Here is a 21,883-nt window from a genome sequence, read left to right as displayed (position 1 = left end):
CGTGAAAAATCACAAAAGCACTTAGAATTTCACAATTTTTTCGCAGTGGTTGTTCTGCATATTGTGATATGACCTGTTTACTGAGGTCAGTGGTCACGTGTGGTTATACCTGTTCTGAGCTGTCTGGGTATTAGCGTGGGGTGTTACCAAGCACCATGGCTTTTTGTAGTGTTTTAGAATCTACTTCTTCAGGAGGAAAATATGAGGTTGAAGCTTCGCCTAGATGAGTTTGGCAGTGAGTGTGAAATAGTTGGTTCTGGTAAGGAGGAAATCCTTACCACCAGTGAGAGTGGCAGCCACTTTCAGTGGCAAGAGGTTCACAGTTCAGGAAGAAGGAAGGTAAGGAGGGATGATAGCGAAGATGTGAAGGTAGGAAATCGATTCTCTATTCTCCAAGATGAGTGTACTTCAGTGGTTAGAGAGGTTAAAGGTACCTCTGACTACCCAGCTAATCAAGGTAAGAATATTCTGATTGTGGGAGCTACTGGATAAGTACAGGTCAGCCATAGAAATAGTCAGGTCTAAGGGAGGGATCCCTATAATATGAAGCATCTTCCCTAGAAATGGAGTGGGCAATGAATGAATGCCTAAGACAATTGGTATAAATTGCTGGCTAGACAAATACTGCAAGGAACTTGTAATCCCATTCATTGTTAACTGGGACAAATTCTATGGGAAACATGATATGTATGCAAGGGATGGGGCTCATCTCTCTGGGGTTGGAGTGGTTGCATTAGCCAATTCGATTGAAGTGGGGTCATTGATGACTTGTCTAGGAATTTAAACTGATAGATTATAGAGGTATGGATGTTTGTGGGAAACAATCAGGCTGCAGTACTAGGGTTGAAAACATTAGATATTACCAGGATACCCCAGGGATATGCTTAAAAGACAATATTCAAAATAAAGTTGCTAGTAAAGGAAAAGAAATTGCTCATCAAACAAAGAGAGATAGTAGAGGGCAACGAGAGACTAGCTGAGGTCAGTGGTCACCTGCGGTCATACCTGCCTAAGCTCTTGGGAGTTAGTGTGGGCTGTTACCAAGCACCATGGCTTGTTGTAGTGTTTTAGAATCTCAGGTTCAAGTGCTGAAGGAGATTCTACTTCTTCAGGAGGAAAATAGGAGGCTGAAGCTTCGCATAGATGAGTTTGGGAGCGAGTGTGAGAAGGATTTAGCTGGTAAGGAGGAAATGGCCACCAGCAGTGATAGTGGCAGCCGCTTTAAGTGGCAAGTGGTTCACAGTTCAGGAAGAAGGAAGATGAGGAGAGTTAATAGAGAACATGTGAAGGCAGGAAATCGATTCTCTGATCTCCAAGACGAGTGTGCTTCAGTGGTTAGTGAGGTTGAAGGTACCACTGATTCCCCTGCTAATCAAGGTAAGAATATTTTAATAGTAGGCGACTCTCAGGTAAGATATATGGACAGTGCATTTTGTAACAGAGACAGAAAGGTCAGACTGAGTGTGCCTTCCTGGAGCTGGAGTTGGTGACATAGTCAGCAGGTTGGATAATATTATGACAGGTAATTGGAACAAGCCCATTATCTGTCTTAGTGTTGGGGGTAATGACATTGGGAAGGGCAGGAGAGAGGAACTGCTGGATAAGTACAGGTCAGCCATAGAAGTAGTTAGGTCTAAGGGAGGGATCCCAGTCATATGTAGCATCTTGCCTAGAAAGGGAGTGTGCAATGAATGGATGTCTAGGGCAATTGGTATAAATTGCTGGCTAGACAGATACTGCAAGGAACTTGCAATCCCATTCATTGATAACTGGGACCTATTCTTTGGCAAACGTGATATGTATATAAGGGATGGAGTTCATCTCTCTGGGGATGGAGTGGTTGCATTAGCCAATTCAATTGAGAGGGTAATTGGTGACTTGTCTAGGAATTTAAACTGATAGATTATAGAGGTATGGGTGTTTGTGGGAAAGAATCAGGCTGCAGCGTTAGGGTTAAACACAGCAGTTATTACCGGGATACCTCAGGGATATGTTTAAAAGACAATGTTCAAAATAAAGTTGCAAGTAATGGCAAATCAATTGATCAACAAACAAAGAAAGATAGTAGAGGGCAAAGAGTGACTAGCTCCCTTAAGGTTTACTATACAAATAGTAGGAGTCTAAGAAATAAGATAGATGAGCTTAGAGTACTCGCAAGTGCAGGTAATATAGATATTATTGCTATAACTGAGGCCTGGCCCAACTTGAAAGATAGAGAAATGCCTTCTGAATGCAGCATAAAGGGTTATAAACTATTCCACACTGATAGGGTCAACAGGAAGAGTGGTGGAATGGCGATGTATATCTGAGATAATTTAGCTTGTTGTGTTAGACATGATATAAGAATAGAAACAACAGACACAATCTGTTTGGCTACAGTTTCTCGAGGGGTATGAAAAATTAATTTTGAGTGTGATATATATGCCCCCAAACCTTGATAGGGAATTCAGTAAGCTGTTATGGGACGAAATTCATAAGGCGTCTAGATATGAAAATGTTGTGTTAATGGGGGATTTTAACTTTAGACAAATTGATTGGAACAATTTGACAGGAAATCTTGAGTCTAGTGACTTTCTTGATACAGTTCAGGATTGCTTTTTAGAACAGTTTGTGACAGAACCAACCAGAGGAAACAATCTGCTTGACTTGGTTCTTGCCAAACAAGATTCACTAATTAATAATCTTGAGGTTAATGATGAGCTTGGGGAAAGTGATCACAAATCACTTAGTTTCAATATATTATGGAATTACTTAGTAAACTGCAATCAAGTCTCTGCTCAGACTTTCGATTGGCTGATTTCCTGGGACTGAAAAATTACCTGGGTGGGCTAAATTGGGATGTCCTGACTATGGGTCAGGTAGCTGGTGTTGGTTACCAATATGACGTTTTTCAGAGCATAGTTCTAGCTGCTTAGTCAACTTTTGTTCCGAGTAGGGAAATTAGATCTAACAAAAATGATCCCAAATGGATGAACAATAGATTAAAACATCTCATAGGTGAAAAGAGAGGCATATATAGGCGTATCAAAAGAGGGGATGGGCAGTTAAGAAATCAATACATTTAATTAAAGAGAGAAATAAAAAAAAAGAAGAAAAGCAAAAAGGGATTATGAGGCTAAAGTCGCAAGGGATTCGAAGACTAACCCAAAAGGGTTCTTTCGGGTATACAGAAGTAAGATTAGAGACAAGATAGGTGTAGCTCAGGTCAGATCACTGACAGTGATAGGGATATGTGTGAAATTTTTAATTATTACTTCCTCTCAGTCTTTACTCAGGAAGATACTAGCGAAATTCCAGAAATAACAGATTATGTAGAACAGGACGATAATAAACTATGCACGATTGCAGTTACAAGTGACATGGTCCTCAGACAAATAGAGAAATTAAAACCTAACAAATCCCATGGCCTTGATGAATTGTTTGCAAGGGTTTTAAAAGGAATGTAAAGAGGAACTTTGCAAACCTTTGGCTGATCTTTTCAACATATCACTACAAACTGGCATAATGCTTGATAAGTGGAAAATGGCAAATGTAATACCTATTTACAAGACAGGTGACAGGTCCTTAGCTTCGAACTATAGACCAATAAGCCTTACCTCCATAGTGGGAAAATTTAAGGAATCAATAATTGCCGAGGCAATTCGTAGCCATCTTGATGGGCATAAACTGAAAATTGAATCTCAACGCGGTTTTACTAAGGGGCGTTCCTGTCTTACGAATTTACTAACTTTTTTCGCTATGGTGTTTGAGGAGGTAGATCATGGTAATGAATATGAACCATACCCCGGCCGGGATTGAACCCGCGGTCATAGAGTCTCAAAACTCCAGCCCGTCGTGTTAGCCACTAGACCAGCTAGCCACGACGGGCTGGAGTTTTGAGACTCTATGACCGCGGGTTCAATCCCGGCCGGGGGTATGGTTTATTTGCAATCGTGTCATTACGATTTCTTGAGTAATGAATATGATATTGTGTATGTGGACTTCAGTAAGGATTTCGATAGAGTTCCACATCAGAGACTTTTGAGGAAACTTAAGTCACACGGAATAGGAGAATTTTTTTCCTGGGTAGAGGCGTGGTTGACAAATACGCAGCAAAGAGTTTGCATAAATGGGGAGAAATCAGAATGGGGGCACGTCACAAGCGGTGTTCCACAGGGGTCAGTGTTGGGCCCCTTGTTGTTCACAATTTACATAAACGATATAGATGAGGGAATAAATAGCGACATAAGCAAATTTACTTATGACACCAAAATAGGCCGTCCAATTCATTCTATTGAAGACATCAGTGCACTCCAGGATGATTTGAATAGACTGATGTAGTGGCCGGAGAAGTGGCAGATGCAGTTTTAATATAGACAAATGCAAAGTGCTAAATGATGGACAGGACAATAACCATGCCACTAATAAACTGAATAGTGTAGATCTTAATACTACTGATTGCGAAAAGGATTTAGGAGTTCTGGTTAGTAATCTAAAACCAAGACAACAGTGCATTAGTGTTCGCAATAAAGCTAACAGAATCCTTGGCTTTATATCAAGAAGTATAAATAATAGAAGTCCTCAGGTTGTTCTTCAACTCTATATATCCTTGGTTAGGCCTCACTTTAGATTATGCTGCACAGTTCTGGTCACCATATTACAGAATGGATTTATATAAATGCACTGGAAAACGTACAGAGGAAGATGACAAAGTTGATCCCATGTATCAGAAATCTTCCCTATGAGGATAGACTGAATCTGCACTCTCTAGAAAGGCGTAGAATTAGGGGGGATATGATTGAGGTGCATAAATGAAAAGCAGGAATAAATAAAGGGGATGTAAATAGCGTGCTGAAAATTTCCAGCCAAAACAGGACTCGCAGCAATGGCTTCAGTTTGGAAGAGTTCAGATTCAGGAAGGATATAGGAAAACACTGGTTTGGTAATAGAGTCGTGAATGAGTGGAACAAACTCCCAAGTGTGGAAAAAGACATTTATGTACAGTTCAGGACATTTATTAGAGGAAACTGAACTGTACATAAGTGTCTTTTTCCACATCTTGTCGGTATCACCATACCATTTCCTCAAACTCCCAAGTACCGTCATAGACACTAAGACGTTGTGTAGTTTTAAAAATAGGTTGGATAAATACATGAGTGGGCGTGGGTGGGTGTGAGTTTGACCTGACTAGCTTGGGCTACCAGGTCTGTTGCCGTGCTCCTTCCTTAAGTGGAAGTGACCTGATTAGGTGGTTATTGTTTTAGGCCGGGGGAGGTGGTATGGACCTGCTTCGCATGGGTCAGTAGGTCTGTTGCAGTGTTCCTTCGTTCTTATGTTATGTTCTTATTATATATACACGCATACATGCATACATACATAAATATTTATTTCCCAAAAACATTTCACAGCAATATTGGCATCCATCATTAAGGTACATTTAAAAATCTATGATTTTCTCAAACTTATTTTTTTTACGTTCTAGTATTCTAGTGTGCTGCATTTAAGCAGACCCAAAATCCGATCTATTTTAAATTAGATGGATGCTGACGTGTACATGATGCTGACATGAACGGGATGCTGACAGAGGGATGCTAACATGAGTGGGATGCTGATGTGAGAGGGATGCTAACGTGAGTGCGATGCTGACCTGAGTAGGATACTTACCTGAGTGGGGCGCCGACATGAGAGGGATGTTCACATGAGTGGGATGCTGAAGTAAATAGAATACTGACGCTAGTGGGGTGCTGACGTGATAGGGATGCTAACATGAGTGGGATGCTGACATGAGTGGGATGCTGACATGAGTGGGATGCTGTTGTTAACGGAATGAGGAGAGGCAGTGTGGAGGACAATAACATCCTGGTAGTGTTTGTTTTCACAGGCAGGAAGGTGGAGATAAGATTGAAAAGTGGGGAGAGTTGGGGAGAGTGGGGGGAGAGTTGGGGAGAGTGGGGGAAGGTTGAGTTCAGCCTCATCCACACACCCCCGTACTCCAGCTCAGAGTCAGGCAGCCATCACAACAAGAGAGTTTACCTAGGGTCCTAGGACGTCACTAAGTGCCAGTAGAGCTCATCAGAAATCATACCAATTGTTAACAGAGGTCACCAGGTCTCAGAGGGTTTCACCAGGTTACATTAAAGGTCACAAAGTGCAAAGAGAAGTCACTAGATGTTAACAGATGTCGCAGTAGCTGTCAGAAGAGGTCACCAGCTGTCAGAGGAGGTCATCAGCTGTCAGAAGAGGTGATATCTAGAACATCAGAAGTCACACTAGGTCACAAGGGGCCACAGTTCTCAAAATGACCTCAGGTCAGCAGCACTTCCTCTCTGCCCCACCGGGTCACCGGTGGCGCTCCACTCCAAGGAAAGGAAGAACAGTGTCGGCACTGGTCCTGCTGGTCAGTCTGCCACTGGTAACTCCCATCGTTGACTGCAGCAGTGACCACAGGACCACAGGTGAGGGCGCCCAGGGGTGACATGATAATGACATACAAAGTACTCAGAGGGTGTTATGCATTTACATACAGTGAATTTATGTTAATAAAGATTAGTTTCGTCAGTGCATGCGACACAATTAATATATATGCATAAAATAATACCTCTGATTGTTAGGTAACATATATCATTATGGCTCTTCAACGTTAAAGAACCAAGATATTAATTACGTGACAGAGACTTAATAAGCTCAGCTTATCAAAGTTAGCATATAACAACCAATTTAGTTTCTAACTGGATAAAAAGTTTATGTACGATGAGAAAGAAGCCTATTAAATAGCCCTAATACGACTTATTAAGATGACAAAACATACAAAAAAAAAGGAACAAAATTACATTGGTCAGTCAGTTTTTAGGATATGAACGGTCTTAGTCTTTTATTAGTTACGATTTTAAGAATACTCATTGTGTAAAAATCTGTAGTGTGTTTCTTGCTTAGAGAACGGAGGATCGAGCCTCCTCTAAATCATGCGCAGAATAACCCATGTGGGGATAATACTTTACATAAAATAAATCAATAAAGTCAGATTTAAGAAAGAAAGCAAGTTTCTCTTCTTTTATGCAAACTGTAAGTTACATTACAGTATCATAATGGATCTAGCCTTGATTTGTTTCACTTCCATATACAAGGTAGTGTAATAATCAGAATATTATTGTCGTAATGAAGCCAAATTATGATGTTGGGGAGAATAATGGTGAATTGTCTAACTTGACGGGATTCCAGAAATAAGTTTATGAGGAAATCACTAATCGAAGAATCCTTATATATGTCGAACTTTTGCCGATAAAAATGAGAACCTAACCAGAAGTGATTATAACAAATCCATAGGTGGATCAGGTTGATGAATCCTCTGCAGGGCGCAGGTGGAAGAAGTTGGATGAAGGTAGTTTATCTTGTAACATGTGTAGTGAGCTTATTGATCCCACAGCTCTCCTAACACAAAATAATAACAGTATTCTCAAGACTTTGTTTGTTCAAGCTGACTAGCTGTAGCACCATTGTGATAAGGTTGCGATGCTACGCTGTGATAAGATAACAACGCTGCTGTGTTAAAGTAACATCACTGTTGTGATAAGGCAATAGCACTGTGTTGTGAGACTACACTATTTCTTGCAGATTGTGAGATGTGGGTGGGATCTTGGATGGAAGCATGCCGAACTCCTAAGTTCCCTGTCACTACCTCCAGTAGTCTCGCTCTCCGCCTCCAACCCGATAAATCTCTGGCTAACTTCACCCTTCATCTCTCCTTCAGCGAATCTTGGAGATCCCCTGAAGGTACGTTCATGAGTGGCGCGCGTCATCGATTCAGTAAAGAGACCATGGAAATCCGGAACGATTCTAACAAATTCGTCGACGAATCCTCTAGAGACATCGTTAGCCACTCTAATGACTCCTTCAGGCTCCTCTTTGTCTCTTCCAACTACAACAACACCTACTTCTACATGTCTGGGACAGATGGCATCAGTCAATCCATTCGTAGGTTTCCTATCGTTCTGCAGCTCAACAGGTTCAGCATGACCACTCTGATTCTGACACTGGAACCAGCTGGTTTGAGAGTATCGTGTTCCCATAAAGGGGTCTTCTGGAGCCTGGTTGTGGATCCGCCTAAGCCTCACACAACTCTACTGTACTGGTGGATTGAGGTTACCCCCCGAAGTTACCTGGTCCTCGATACGTGTCCAGCTACAGGTAAATACAAACATTTATCATCAGATTTCCTAGAATACTCGTATCAGGTCACTCCAATCTAACGCTCACCTAAGCCTTCTGTGGTCTCCAAAATCCTGCTTCTCAGCAATCATCACGCAATCATATACTTTGTCACACCCCCACATGGTATAGTGTAAATTCCTGCATTTGTGCCAGAATCATGCTTGGGTTTTTGTATCAGGTTCCTAATGTTTCAAAAATGTTTGACAGAAAACTGGCTAAAATATCTACCAGCTCTTCAACTACTATTAGGAACCTGATACAAAAACCCAAGCATTATTCTGGCACAAATGCAGGAATTTACACTATACCATGTGGGGGTGTGTGACAAAGTATATGTAAGGGAAACAGCCAGATCTCTGGACATTAGGATCACCGAACACAAAAATTCTTGCAGAAATGATGACCACAAAAACGCGTGTGTTCAACATACGGACGATGTTGGACACCTCATGAAATTCAGTGGAGCTAAACTAGTGATTAAAGAAGACGACTTAAGACGGAGAAAATGCATAGAAGCTGCACTAATTGCTGTCAGTAACAATATAAAGCAAAAGCTCGGTAGTTACAGTATCTCAAAATTGCTAATCAACAGGATATTACCCATTCTGGAAACTGCTGTTACATGATGCCAACAGGTCCCTCTCTAGCCATCCGTCTCACTTCCTTAGTTCCACTACTACTACCACTAGCACCTCTACCCACACGACACTTCACCTGACTCATGCCACTATACATATGCGTTTTCTTAGTTTTCTCTGTATTAGGACTGAAGAAGCCACTCGTGGCGAAACGTTTCCTTTAATAAATGTCCTGAACTGTACATAAGTGTCTTTTTCCACATCTTGTCGGTATCACCATACCATTTCCTCATTGTCAAGACACAGTACTAGTGATGGACTTTTTATACAGAGACTACCTTTCTCTCCTCCTGAAGGCACACAGCTTCAAGAACCGTTCTTCCTTTCTGCAAGACTGCATCGAAGAAATGGTCGCACCTAGATCCACTCCACGGATTCTAAACATCCCTTCTCTCCTGCTACTTACCACTACCTACGAGAGTATTTCCATAGTGCTCACCTAGTTCTCACTTCCCTTCCCGTTTCTGACAGACGCACCGTCGAACACATCCTAAGCAAAGTTACCACCGCCAACCTACAGCAGAAACTACGGCTCTCAAGAAAACTTTCCTCTTTCTGTCAACACAGCAAATGGAAAGACATTGGCAGAGCTGACATCATCAATAACCTTTCTTCTTATGTTCTCAGTGATACAGAGTCCGAAGCACTCAGTTTAGGTCTCAAGTTTGCTACTGGCGTACGGAAGCCTAAATGCAAGCTAGATACAGTGATCAAAAACCACGACTTCGGTGACTCTGAATTTAACAAAGGTTTTATACAAGGACTTATTGCAACTGAGGTTTCTGAACCAAGTCGTCCAGTCATTCCACGCCGCTACATCCAGGCATTCAAAAACATGGCTGCTAATAATGATATTCTCATCACAACAGTTGACAAAGGAGGAGGAGTGGTCATCCTCAACAGTACAGACTATGTTAGTAAGATGCAAGATTTATTGAACTACCCAACACATACGTTTCCATCCACGAGCATACATGGAAGAAAGAAAGAGATTCCTTTCTCAGTAAGACCCGCAGCATACTCAGGAAATCAGAAGGCAAAAAGCTCTTGTGCCTCGTCCCTACCAACCCCAAGTCAGCAAGGCTTTATGGTTTACCGAAGACCCACAAATCAAATGTGCCTATGAGACCCATTACATCTGGAATCGGCAGCGCCCCACACAGCCTGGCAGGAGTTTTGGAGAAATATTTGTCTAAGCTCCTGGGTACAATCAGTCAGGCTCACCTGAAGCATTCGGGTGATCTCCTTAACCGTATCAGGGATCTCGACATGAGTGATAACCTTGCAAGTTTTGACGTGACTGCCTTATTCACCAATGTCCCAGTTGATCAAGCCATTGATCTTCTTCGCAGGGTGATTAACGATGATACAGAGTTACCTGTACCCTGCCAAGAATTTGTGAGCCTTGTTGAACTTTGTGTTAGTTATAAGTGTTTTAGATTTGAGGACAAGAAGTACAAACAACTCTTCGTTCTAGCCATGGGATCCTCCCTTAGTGCAGTACTTGCCAATTTATATATGGAGGACCTGGAATCCAGACGGATCCTCAGTAACATCCCTAGTTCAGTTACATGGATGCGGTACGTTGATGATATTTTGGTCATTGTACCCAAAAATCTAGACGTACGTGGCATCCTCAACACCATCAACACTCTGGAACCTACTATTAAATTTACACTAGAGGAGGAGACGGACAACCAGTTACCTTTTCTCGACGTTCTCCTACGCACTGATGAAAACAGACTTTCTTTTAAAGTCTACCGGAAACCTACCTACAAGAACGATCTTCTACATTTCTTCTCTCACCATAACACCAGAATTAAAAGAAGGGTAGTTATTGGCTTCTTTCTGAGAGCCTACAGAATTTCCAGTCTGCAGTTCCTCGAAGAAGAATGCACATACATCACCAACTCTTTTAGTTCACTGCACTTTCCCCCACACTTCATACGTGACTGCAGGAAACGTGCGACACGTATCCTCAACAAGACCAACACCAATCAAGTTGAAGAAAAGCCTCCAAGTTACATCGTTTTACCGGTCAGCAACGTTGCCACTAATGTTTCAAAAAAGTTTGACAGAAAACTGGCTAAAATATCTACCAGCTCTTCAATTACTATTAGGAACCTGATACAAAAACCCAAGCATGATTCTGGCACAAATGCAGGAATTTACACTACACCATATGGGGTGTGTGACAAAGTATATGTAAGGGAAACAGCCAGATCTCTGGACATTAGGATCACCGAACACAAAAATGCTCGCAGAAATGATGACTGCAAAAACGCGCGTGTTCAACATACGGACGATGTTGGACACCTCATGAAATTCAATGAAGCTAAACTAGTGATTAAAGAAGACGACTTAAGACAGAGAAAATGCATAGAAGCTGCACTAATTTCTGTCAGTAACAATATAAAGCAAAAGTCCGGTAGTTACAGTATCTCAAAATTGCTAATCAACAGGATATTGCCCATTCTGGAAACTGCTGTTACATGGTGTCAACAGGTCCCTCTCTAGCCATCCGTCTCACCTCCTTAGTTCCACTACTACTACCACTACCATCTCTACCCACACGACACTTCACCTGACTCCTGCCACACACAGAAGTCAGACGTATATGGACAGACACATGGCTTCTGCCGAAAGGAAGAGGTCACGATGTTCCAGGGACACGGCGGAGGACTCGGATTTAGAAATAGACGACTCGGATTTAGAAATGTGGGGCGCAATCCTAGCGAAGAAGTTGCGAGACCACTCTGTGTCATCAGGGGAAGAGTCTCCAGATCTGGCAAGCCTAACCATGCAGCCAGCGAATAGGGAAGGATGGATCAATGTGAATAACAGTAAGACACGCCGTCCCTCCAAGGAGCAGGTAAACCAGCTCAAATTACCTTCCAGATTCAAGGTAAAGGCTTATGGGGAATACAAAACCCACTATGGCGTGGTTGCACACCTAGAAACACAGCTCAAACTGAGGTTCAAGATATGGTTCAACCTGAGAGGAGAACCAATACTGACTCCTATCAACAGGGAAATGCATACCACCTTGAAGAGAGTCATGGAGACAGACCGCTCCTTTACTCTGGAGGAACTGGATTCTCGGCAGAAGATCACCAAGGGTGTAGTGATGCGGTACCCGCTGATGATGCACATCGAGGCAGAAGCAGCTCACCCCAGAGTCGTGTCAGCTCAGCGTCTCAAGGCAAAGTCAGCAGGCAACGCACCAACCCTGCAGGTCCTCATTCATCATGTAGGACCGCTGCCATCCCAGCTGGACCTCGGTTTTTGGGGCAGATACGATGTCAGGACCTTCACGGCAGAACCAGTTCGCTGTTTCAAGCGCCAGCATTACGGACACCTGGATGCACTCTGTCCGAACCGAGTAATCTGCTGTGTCTGCAGCCAGCCCCACTCTACCGAGGAATGCATCACTAAGCTGAAGAATGCATCGCCACCCACTCCACGATGCCCGAATTTCAGGCAGAAACACCATGCCTGGAACCCTCGTTGCCTAGAGAGGCTCGCTAGAATTCGTGAGGCCTGGAAGACGCCAACAACGAAATAGCAGGCTACGGCAGAGCATCACCCTCAGCAGATGATGGGTGCAGAGAATCCTGCCTGTTGTGATAGAAACACAGGCCTTATCTCTAGGCTTTATTGAACATAGAATCTTCATAGTACTTCTGCAACAACAAAATATAATGACTAGTACATCTAATAATGGCTTCTACAGGGATGGTGATGTCTTGCATATGTCAAGAGAAAAGTTATAACTACAGGCCACATATTTAAACTCACCATGTAATCTGCATCGCTGATAAATGGATAAAGTAGGAGAGAATCACACACCATGTGTTAGTGCCCATGACACACACCAAACTGTTGTTGTTGTTAAGGGCCCCTAGAGGTGGTGCAGTATTATCCTCCTGCTGCTCCCCACAGGACCAGTATCACTACAATCTCCCCCTTCTAAAATATCAGAGACAGTAATCTCCCAAACTGTTAGGTGGGCGACGTACACGTCCCGACCTTCGTAGCCCTTGAGCCTCTTCACCAGGTTCGATATTTTCCAGCGGGGTTTGATTAACTGCTGGAGCAGAATCCTCTATTTCCATAGGGGTAGTCTCAAGGGGCTTTCCAGGAGAAAACGAAGCATCTTTCACATCTATTGGTGTATCTTGAGATTCCACAGTAATAGGGATTTCAACTGGGGCTAAATGTCTTGTAGATACTGTAGTCTCTTCACCATTTTGGTAGCGAATGTGGGCGTAATGTGGATTAGCTTGCAGGAGCTCTACCTCTTCCACTAAAGGATCCGTCTTGTTCATCCTACGGTGACTCTTCAGGAGAACGGGTCCAGGATGACATAACCAAGTGGGCACGGAGGCTCCCGTAGAGGAACGACATGAATAGTTGAGGAGTCTTTCATGAGGGGTTGCATTAGTAGCTGTGCACAGCAGTGATCTAATAGAGTGAAGAGCATCAGGTAGGACAGTTTGCCAGTGTTGAACAGGTAGATTGCGCGACTTTAATGTCATTGTAACTGCCTTCCATATAGTACCATTGAACCGCTCCACTTGACCATTGCCTTGAGGGTTGTAGCTTGTTGTTCTGCTGCAGGCAATACCTTTGCTAGCCAAAAACTCCTGAAGTTCGTTACTCATGAACGAGGATCCCCTGTCTGAATGGATATAAGCTGGCATACCAAAAATAGAGAACAACTGTGAAAGACAACTAATAACAGTTGAAGCAGCCATATTTGCACAGGGGAATACAAAGGGAAACCTTGAATATTCATCTACTATGTTAAGGAAATACCTATTCTGATTTGTGCTTGGTAGAGGTCCTTTGAAATCTATATTCAATCTTTCGAAAGGCTGGGTGGATTTTATGAGATGAGTCTTCTCTGGCTGATGAAAGTTTGGCTTGCACTCTGCACATACTCTGCATGCTCTGATCACTTGTCGCACATCTTCCACTGAGTAGGGCATGTTCTTTGATTTGACAAAATGGTACAGGCGTGTAACTCCTGGGTGACACAAAGCCTTGTGGAGAGCTGAGAGTGATTGCAAATCATGACATGCTGCTCCACAGTGGGACCTAGAGAATGCATCAGGTGAGATGTTCTCTTGACCCGGTCGGTACAGAATATCAAAGTCATAACACGATAGTTCCATCCTCCAGCGTAATATCTTGTCATTCTTTATCCTACTTTTGTGCCTCTTGTCGAACATATACATCACGGACCGTTGGTCAGTCCTTATGGTGAAATGTCTACCAGTTAAATAATGCCTCCAGTGGCGAACTGCTTCTATGATGGCCTGGGCTTCCTTTTCTACAGCAGCATAACATTTCTCTGATCCTTGAAAAGTTCTCGAAAAGAAGGCTACTGGTCGTCCTGCCTGAGATAAGACTGCAGCAATGGCAATGTCAGATGCATCCGTTTCCACTTCGAATGGTAGGGACTCATCAATGGCTTGAACTACTGAGTTTTCAATGTCCTGTTTGAGAGTATGGAAAGCGGCTTCTGCTTCCTTTGTCACAGGAAATGTGGTAGCACTCAATGGGCGGACTTTACTTGAATAGTTGTAGATCCATTGTGAGTAATAAGCAAAGAGACCAAGAGTTCTTCGGAGTGACTTTTTGTCTTGAGGCATTGGAAGTTCCCGTAGAGGTCGTAGTCGTTCAGGGTCTGGGAATATTGAACCTCCTTCCACTACATAACCAAGGATGCTAAGCCTTTTAGTTGAAAAAGTGCACTTTTCCTCATTGTAACTGATATTTTTCTTCTTGGCGGCTTCCAAAAACTTATCAAGGTTTGCATCATGTTCCTCCTGGGTCTTGCCACAAATGGTAACATTATCTAAATACGCGTAGGTTCCCATGAGTTGCTCTTCCTGAATGAGTGAATCCATAATTCGTTGGAAGCAGGCTACCCCATTGGTGACTCCAAAAGGGACTCTGGTAAACTGATACAGGCCATCACTAGCCTGAAACGCTGTGTATGGTTTATCTTCATTCCTTATAGGGACTTGATGATAGGCACTCTGCAGATCAATTGTGCTAAACACGTAGTACTGAGCAATTTTGTTCACTGTATCGTCAATTCGAGGTAGAGGGTACCCATCAAGAAGTGTAAATTTGTTGATTGTCTCAGAGTAATCGATAGCCAGTCTCTGTTTCCTAAAACCATCTTTAACAACAACAACCTGTGCACGCCAAGGGGAATCACTCGGTTCTATAATACCCTCCTTCAGCAGCCTCTGAGTTTCTTTCTCAATGAACATCCGATCCTCATAAGAATAGCGGCGTGACTTAGCTGATATAGGATGGCAATCCGCGGTAAGATTTGCAAACAGCTTTGGTGGGTCTACCCTTAAAGTGCTAAGTCCACAGACAACAAGAGGAGGCAGTTCACCTCCATATGTTAAGGTGACACTACCATGCAGCTTCTGAAAGTCCTGACCAAGGATAACATCAGAGCACAGTTGTGGCAGAATAGCTAAATGTACATCTTGATAATCCTTTCCATTAACTCTGAGATTTACCTTACAAAACCCTAAGGTCTGAATAGAGAGAGATGTTGATGCCATGGAAACGGTACCTGATGAGTGATGTAGAGTCAAGGAGAGCCGTTTAACTAAGTCAAGGTTGATGAAACTCTCTGAGCTGCCACTATCAATAAGACCATCTACTTCTGTTCCTTTGATGAATACTTTCACAACTGCCTTTGACAGTGAATTTGGAGTAGCCGCAGAAGTCACTGTTGCTAGAGTCGCATGATCACTGGAATGTGTGGAGGCACTAGCTCTTGTTGATGCATTAGCACGACATACTTTAGCAAAGTGACCTTTCTTGTGGCATTTATGGCACATTGCTTCACGAGCAGGACACTTTGGACGTGGATGTCTTGAAAAACCACAAAAGAAACACACCGTACCTGCTGCTGCTGTCACTGAGGCAGGTTCCCCAGTAACTTCATTGCAAGAGTCTTGGTCAGGAATTGCAGCACTTACCACTCGAGAAGGCTGAGTGGTACTGTATACTTCAGAATTCTTCTGGGCTGAATCTAGAGCTCTTGCCTGGTCAAAGGCAGCGGCTAAGTCGAGAGTTTTATTCTCCAATAAACGCTGCCTTATTATTGGTGATTCCAGGCCACTGATAAAAGCATCCCTGATGGACTCTTCACAATACTGAGCAGCTGTCACTGCTTGGAAGTGACAGTCCTTACCTAAAATTTTCAGTGCTTGAAAGTATTCCTCTAAGGACTCATCAATCTGCTGGCGGCGAGTTGCAAGGCGATAGCGTGCAAAGATTTCATTTGTAGGTTTAATATACTGAGACTTGAGGGTTTTGATAGCATCTTCGTAGGTATTACACTCAGAAATAGCCTCATATATCTTAGGTGACACAAAATTGATGAGCAGACTTAGTTTATCTAGATCTTCTTTAGGAAGGGCTCCCAAGAAGTTTTCGAAAGTCTTAAACCAGTGCTTCCATTCCTGAGCAGCCGTTGATAAGCTGGGGTCACAGTCTAGCCTCTCAGGTTTCAGTAAACGCTCCATGTTGTGATGTAGTCTAGCGCAGGATCACCACCAGGTAGCCCAGGATTCTATGTTCAATAAATTGTTGTGATAGAAACACAGGCCTTATCTCTAGGCTTTATTGAACATAGAATCTTCATAGTACTTCTGCAACAACAAAATATAATGACTAGTACATCTAATAATGGCTTCTACAGGGATGGTGATGTCTTGCATATGTCAAGAGAAAAGTTATAACTACAGGCCACATATTTAAACTCACCATGTAATCTGCATCGCTGATAAATGGATAAAGTAGGAGAGAATCACACACCATGTGTTAGTGCCCATGACACACACCAAACTGTTGTTGTTGTTAAGGGCCCCTAGAGGTGGTGCAGTATTATCCTCCTGCTGCTCCCCACAGGACCAGTATCACTACACTGCCATACTGCAAAACTCGCATCAGGCAACCCAACTCAATGCCTAGGAATTTCCGACCCTTGAAGACTCAACCAGGCGTCATGAGTAAGAGCATCCTCCCCCACTACCGCAACGAAGAAACAAAAACATGAGGAACAATCAGCAGACGGCACTACACGAGCCCCCACTGGCCATAACACGGCAACACAAGTACTCCTTGCCCGGCACAGCCACTGTGCAGGCTGTGCCTGCACCTCACCAGCAGATGCCGGCTACCCAACTTGGCATACAGCAACAGGTCCCGGTGTGCACAGTGAAGAAATACAAACCTCAGCAGACCCCACAGATTACAACATCCCAGATAATATCCAATGCTTCTAACCCACCGACAACGCAGGCCCTCAACAGGGAGGATCTCTTAACACTCATTAAGGCATTCACGGATATTATCTGCAACACAATCACCTCTACGGAACAAGAGAGCATGGTCATCACACTCAGATGGTCAGCACACTCCTGAGGGTATGCCTACTGACAGAGGAGGAGACAGTGGATGCCATGAATCTGCAGATTATCAGAGCGGACAGAGCTCAGTCTCCAGCTCAGGAAACAGCTGAGATGGAGTAACCTCAGTACCAAATCATGGTTGCTTATGAGGCACACTAGCTGAACTGTCCAGAACAGTGCTTGAGCAGCATATGCTGCAACAATGAAGAATCAATTCTCCTTCAGGAGCGAAAGACGGGTCATCTCAAGATTAAGACCCGTGCCAGGACCCTGGACCCTGGACCCAGGACTCGTTGCGAAGCGTTTCTTTTAATAAATGTCCTGAACTGTACATAAGTGTCTTTTTCCACACGGAGTTTAATGTCTTGGACCCCCTCTCCGTTGCGACATTCAAGCGTCATGTCTCATTCCCATATACAACTGTCTTTACCTCTATACAGATACATTGTGCTCTTCACATACACTGACAAACCTTTCTTCTTTCTACGACTACATAACAGTCCCACATTAATCCAATTTTCTTTTTCATCCACTTACAGTACTTTCTCCACTCCCATTCCGACACTCAGGCATATCAGAGAGTTCAGGTAATCGGCGCACACACTTTCTCTCTCACTCTCCCTCTCTCTCTCTTTCTTTCTCTCTTTCTCACTTTGATATACTAACACTCCTTGCAGGATGTGACCATCAGCAGCCGACTAACATCCAGGAACTTATTTACTGCTAGTTGAAGAGGAACTGCAGTTTTAATGAAACTTTTTCATTCGTTTCGTGTGGCCCAAAAATGGAATCATATTTCCATCGGGTTTGAGCTGAGTGCTCGAACCTCAAATTACTGTAGTGATGACTACTTTACTGATATTTGTGTATTCATGTTTCTTCCAGGGCTGGCCTGCAGTACTTGCTGCTCCGGAGAAAGCTCTAACTGTACCTTGGATAACTCGCTATGCTCGCATCACTACTGGGCTTGGCTCATCTTAGGGGCTATTGCTGTGCTGATCTTCATTGCCCTGTGCGTGTTGTACAATTCAAGCAAATGTGTTAACATTTAGGGGAGCTGAAAACAGATTATGCCAGTAGCAGGCCCAAACTTGCTCACGGAAATATTTCTGGAAGTTGATATATGGCAGCATACTAAGGTCTTCCCTCCGGTGATGTCTGAGGACACATACCGTCAGTATGGCCGTACACGCAGAATTCCGGAAAGTATATCATCTCCCGTAGGTGGGTGGAGGTGAGAATGTGTATCTGTCACTTCTCAGTTTTTCTAACACCTTTATGAAGGTATACTGTATTAGGTAGTTAGTAGTAGTCTGTCCAGGCTATGCATTTGAATAAGCTTACAAAAGTTTAGGCGATTGCAACATTTACAACATCTACATGATTCTAACATACATAGCAACATATATACGAGTTTCCTAGGATAATCAAAGAAAATCAAGCGGAGTGACCTACCACCTCTGGGGTCCCAGTGATAAACATTTCATAGCAACACTTGTGTAAGTTACCTAGGATAACCCAAGAGAGTTAAACGTAGTAATTAAACGTGACTAGGACCTGAGTAATAGAAAACAGTCAGGCTTTTAAGAATATCCTGAAATACACATTTATAGATAATTGCAACTATCACACATCAACATATAGGTGATGGCGGCTGCTATAAATAGCAGCATGTGTGAGTTAATTTGGACAACACGAATCATTCATAATGACAGAAGACATTCAGGCTTCTTAGTATATTTCCCATGAAGGAAGGTTCCTTGACGCTGGTGAGGGGCTCTTGATCTAGGGAATTGCATCTGTGCTCCGGTCCCCTGAATTGAGCCTGAATATCTTTCATCCCCCCACATGCGCTGTATAACCCTACGGGTTTAGCGCTCAATGATTATAATAATAATTATAATAATTATTAGTATATTTAATAATACAGTCACTATTACAATACTTAGGATGTGCCAGCAAGCCTCTGTATGGAGCATGGTTGGTAAATATGAGAGCAGTTAAACCATACCACTGGCGGGGTTAGAACCCGAGATCAGAGAGCCTCTGATCGCGGGTTCTAACACCGCCCTTAGTATGAATTGTTTGTAATCGTGTCATTACGATCTCGTGAGTCACGAGAACAATAGATACACAAGTAGGGATCTTTGTGACAACAAACACATCTGATTCGTATATTAATATAAAGTTTCATAAAACGTGAGCGTGTGGGTGTATTAGCCACTCAGGTAACTTGATTTTTTGTGATACTAGATTGGTTGAGAATGATTAGTTACAGTTTTGAGCCGAATATCACTTCCACATTATTCTGTAACTTGCTTTCTGTAAACCTCGGAGGTTCCCCCTCCCGTAACCCTTTATGTGGGGGGTGAGAGGACGGGAGGTGTTTGTCACTATCGGGCGGCCATACAGTTATACAAGTCTATCCTGGCATGCTCCTAATAACAAAAGTATGCAGACTAAAAGTTTAAAAAGTAGCTTTTTATAAGTTAGGAGCCATTAAAAAATAATACAAAATATGCCATGTTATCAGAAACATAACTAATGGGAATGTGGCTTCCATCTTAAAGAAGTCTCACTCATAGGATGATCTTGCTTGTGTTTCTTAATTGCAGTAAACGAGGATTTACTTACCCAGCAGTTGTCCTGTTCCAGATTTACCCAAATGTTCAGCAACTGGAGCTCTGAACTGTCTCGTTGTCTTAACAATGTACTCAGATTTTCATCTCGTACACGTATGTTGTACGATTTTAGGCAGTCAAGGATTAAATAATTAAACTTAAAAACTCTGTAATGTGCAGTTTTTCTTAAGGATTATACATGGAAAACATTGTGGATAAGATTATCTTAGTAATTTAATTTATCTCTAATATTATAATTATTACTTCCAATAAACTGTATATACATCCACTTGCTTTTTTTTTCACTGTAAAAAGTAGGATCTTTTGATGGTGCTGAAAGTTTACTTAAATGTTTACCTTTGTAAGTGTCAACAATACTGCGTGTGAGGTGTGGCTGTCTGACCGTGGTTGTTACATTTGTGGATACTTTGTATATTTGTAATTCTCAATATTTTTTACAGAAACTGTCCTTTATTAATATAAAGTAAACAAAGAGACGTTGGCGATAAACGTTATAGTATACCAACACGGTAAAAAAGATATACGTAAATGCATCTTTGTGACTTGATGAAGTCCACTGTGGGCAAAACATTATCAATAAAAGACATCATTACACTGTACTTGTGTCTATCACAACTGTCTATTACAGTTATTTTTGAGCCATTTGTGAATGATTTTCCCCCCTCTCTTTTCTTCTTTTTAGAGGGATTTTATGGGATAAATTGATAAAGCCTCATGTGATAGACTTCCTGGAGGAAGGTTCATAATGTTATATAACACAAGTAGATGCTATGTTGCCAATTTTATGTACCAAAATGTTATATTAATTTCCATGACATGAGTTGTTAATGCCTCTTCTGATCTGCTACAAAGTCTGAAATCTGGTGTATCTTTGAGGAAAATTCAGATTGTTATTGAATTGTGTTGGTTCCAGTGTGCCAATTTTATTTAAAAAATTGTTCATTTTTTCCGTGCAATAGTTTGAGACTGCATCTTCTGAACGGTTTTAAACTTAGAACAATTATCAGTCAAGCCGAGTGGAATATTATACATAGTATTACCTTTCATAGGTTCAAATTTAATAGTTTTATAACAGTTTAAGAAGTGAGACTTACTGGTTTCCACTTAGCCATTTGGAGGAGATTCAAGGACTCAACTCTTGATTATTTTCTCAAAGGGAAGCTTAGTAGTGTTATTGTGCCGTGTAAGTCCCAATTTGCCTAATTATTAAAACAAATGAAAAAAATTGGTTTGTGACTGACAAATGGAGAATATCCCTTTGGATTAACTTCAAATAGTTTGAACAAGCTGTAGGCTTTTCAGTTATCTAGTTTTTTTTTATATATTTTGTGATATTGGTTTATTGTGATAACTAGAGAATGCATCTTTATATAGATTTCAAACTTTAAATTCTGGTGTATCTTACCTGAAGGAACGTTGTCACTTCACGAGGCAGATTTTCCAAATTTGTAAATTTCGAGAAACAAATAAAAAATCTTACCCACCATTGTAGAATGTGAAAAATAAACATAAGTATAAAGAGAAAAAAAAAGAAACGGGGAAAAAATATCTTTTGTATGATATGTTGAAATTTTCCGAGTGATACTGCAAAAATAATATAGTTTTTGACTGGGTTCATGTCTAGATACTGTGCCTCTTTTATAATATTAATCTATAGCTCCAGGACTTCTTGTTTAGCTGTCAGGTTTCTCAGAAGAAGTTTAGCAGCGGCGTATACATCGTGGGGAATTTTGACGTACAGCTACATGGCCTATTGAATGGACTGAAAATTATGTATTTTTTTTAAATACATCATAGAATGTTTCCTGTGAAGGAAATGATCCTAATCTGGTTGGTTGTTTAATTGGGATTAAAACCTATCGAGTACTCGAAGGGTCATTAAGGCTGCATGTCGCCTGTCCACCATCGGCTAAGAATAATTTAATAAGTAAAAATGGACGACATTCAGCGTACACATTCAGAC

The 21,883-nt window shown here is 42.1% G+C and overlaps 1 protein-coding gene across 2 annotated transcripts; it reads left to right on the top strand.

Moving 5' to 3' along the window:
- The first annotated feature begins 5,953 nt into the window (after positions 1 to 5,953).
- Positions 5,954 to 20,188, top strand: LOC138853637 (uncharacterized). 2 transcript variants are annotated; one of them, XM_070091623.1, is made up of 3 exons: positions 5,954 to 6,434; positions 7,591 to 8,163; positions 18,164 to 20,188. In XM_070091623.1, the coding sequence occupies exons 1-3, from the start codon at positions 6,278 to 6,280 to the stop codon at positions 18,328 to 18,330; spliced, it is 897 nt and encodes a 298-aa protein (XP_069947724.1). In that variant the 5' UTR covers positions 5,954 to 6,277; the 3' UTR covers positions 18,331 to 20,188. The 2 variants fall into 2 exon arrangements, with proteins under 2 accessions (XP_069947724.1, XP_069947723.1); XM_070091622.1 differs by lacking the exon at positions 18,164 to 20,188 and having other exon boundaries at positions 7,591 to 11,795.
- The last annotated feature ends 1,695 nt before the right edge of the window (positions 20,189 to 21,883 follow it).

The sequence above is a fragment of the Cherax quadricarinatus genome, chromosome 36 (assembly GCF_038502225.1).
Source record: "Cherax quadricarinatus isolate ZL_2023a chromosome 36, ASM3850222v1, whole genome shotgun sequence".
NCBI classification, from domain to species: Eukaryota; Metazoa; Arthropoda; class Malacostraca; order Decapoda; family Parastacidae; genus Cherax; species Cherax quadricarinatus.
This window is presented reverse-complemented; position numbering and strand designations above follow the sequence as displayed.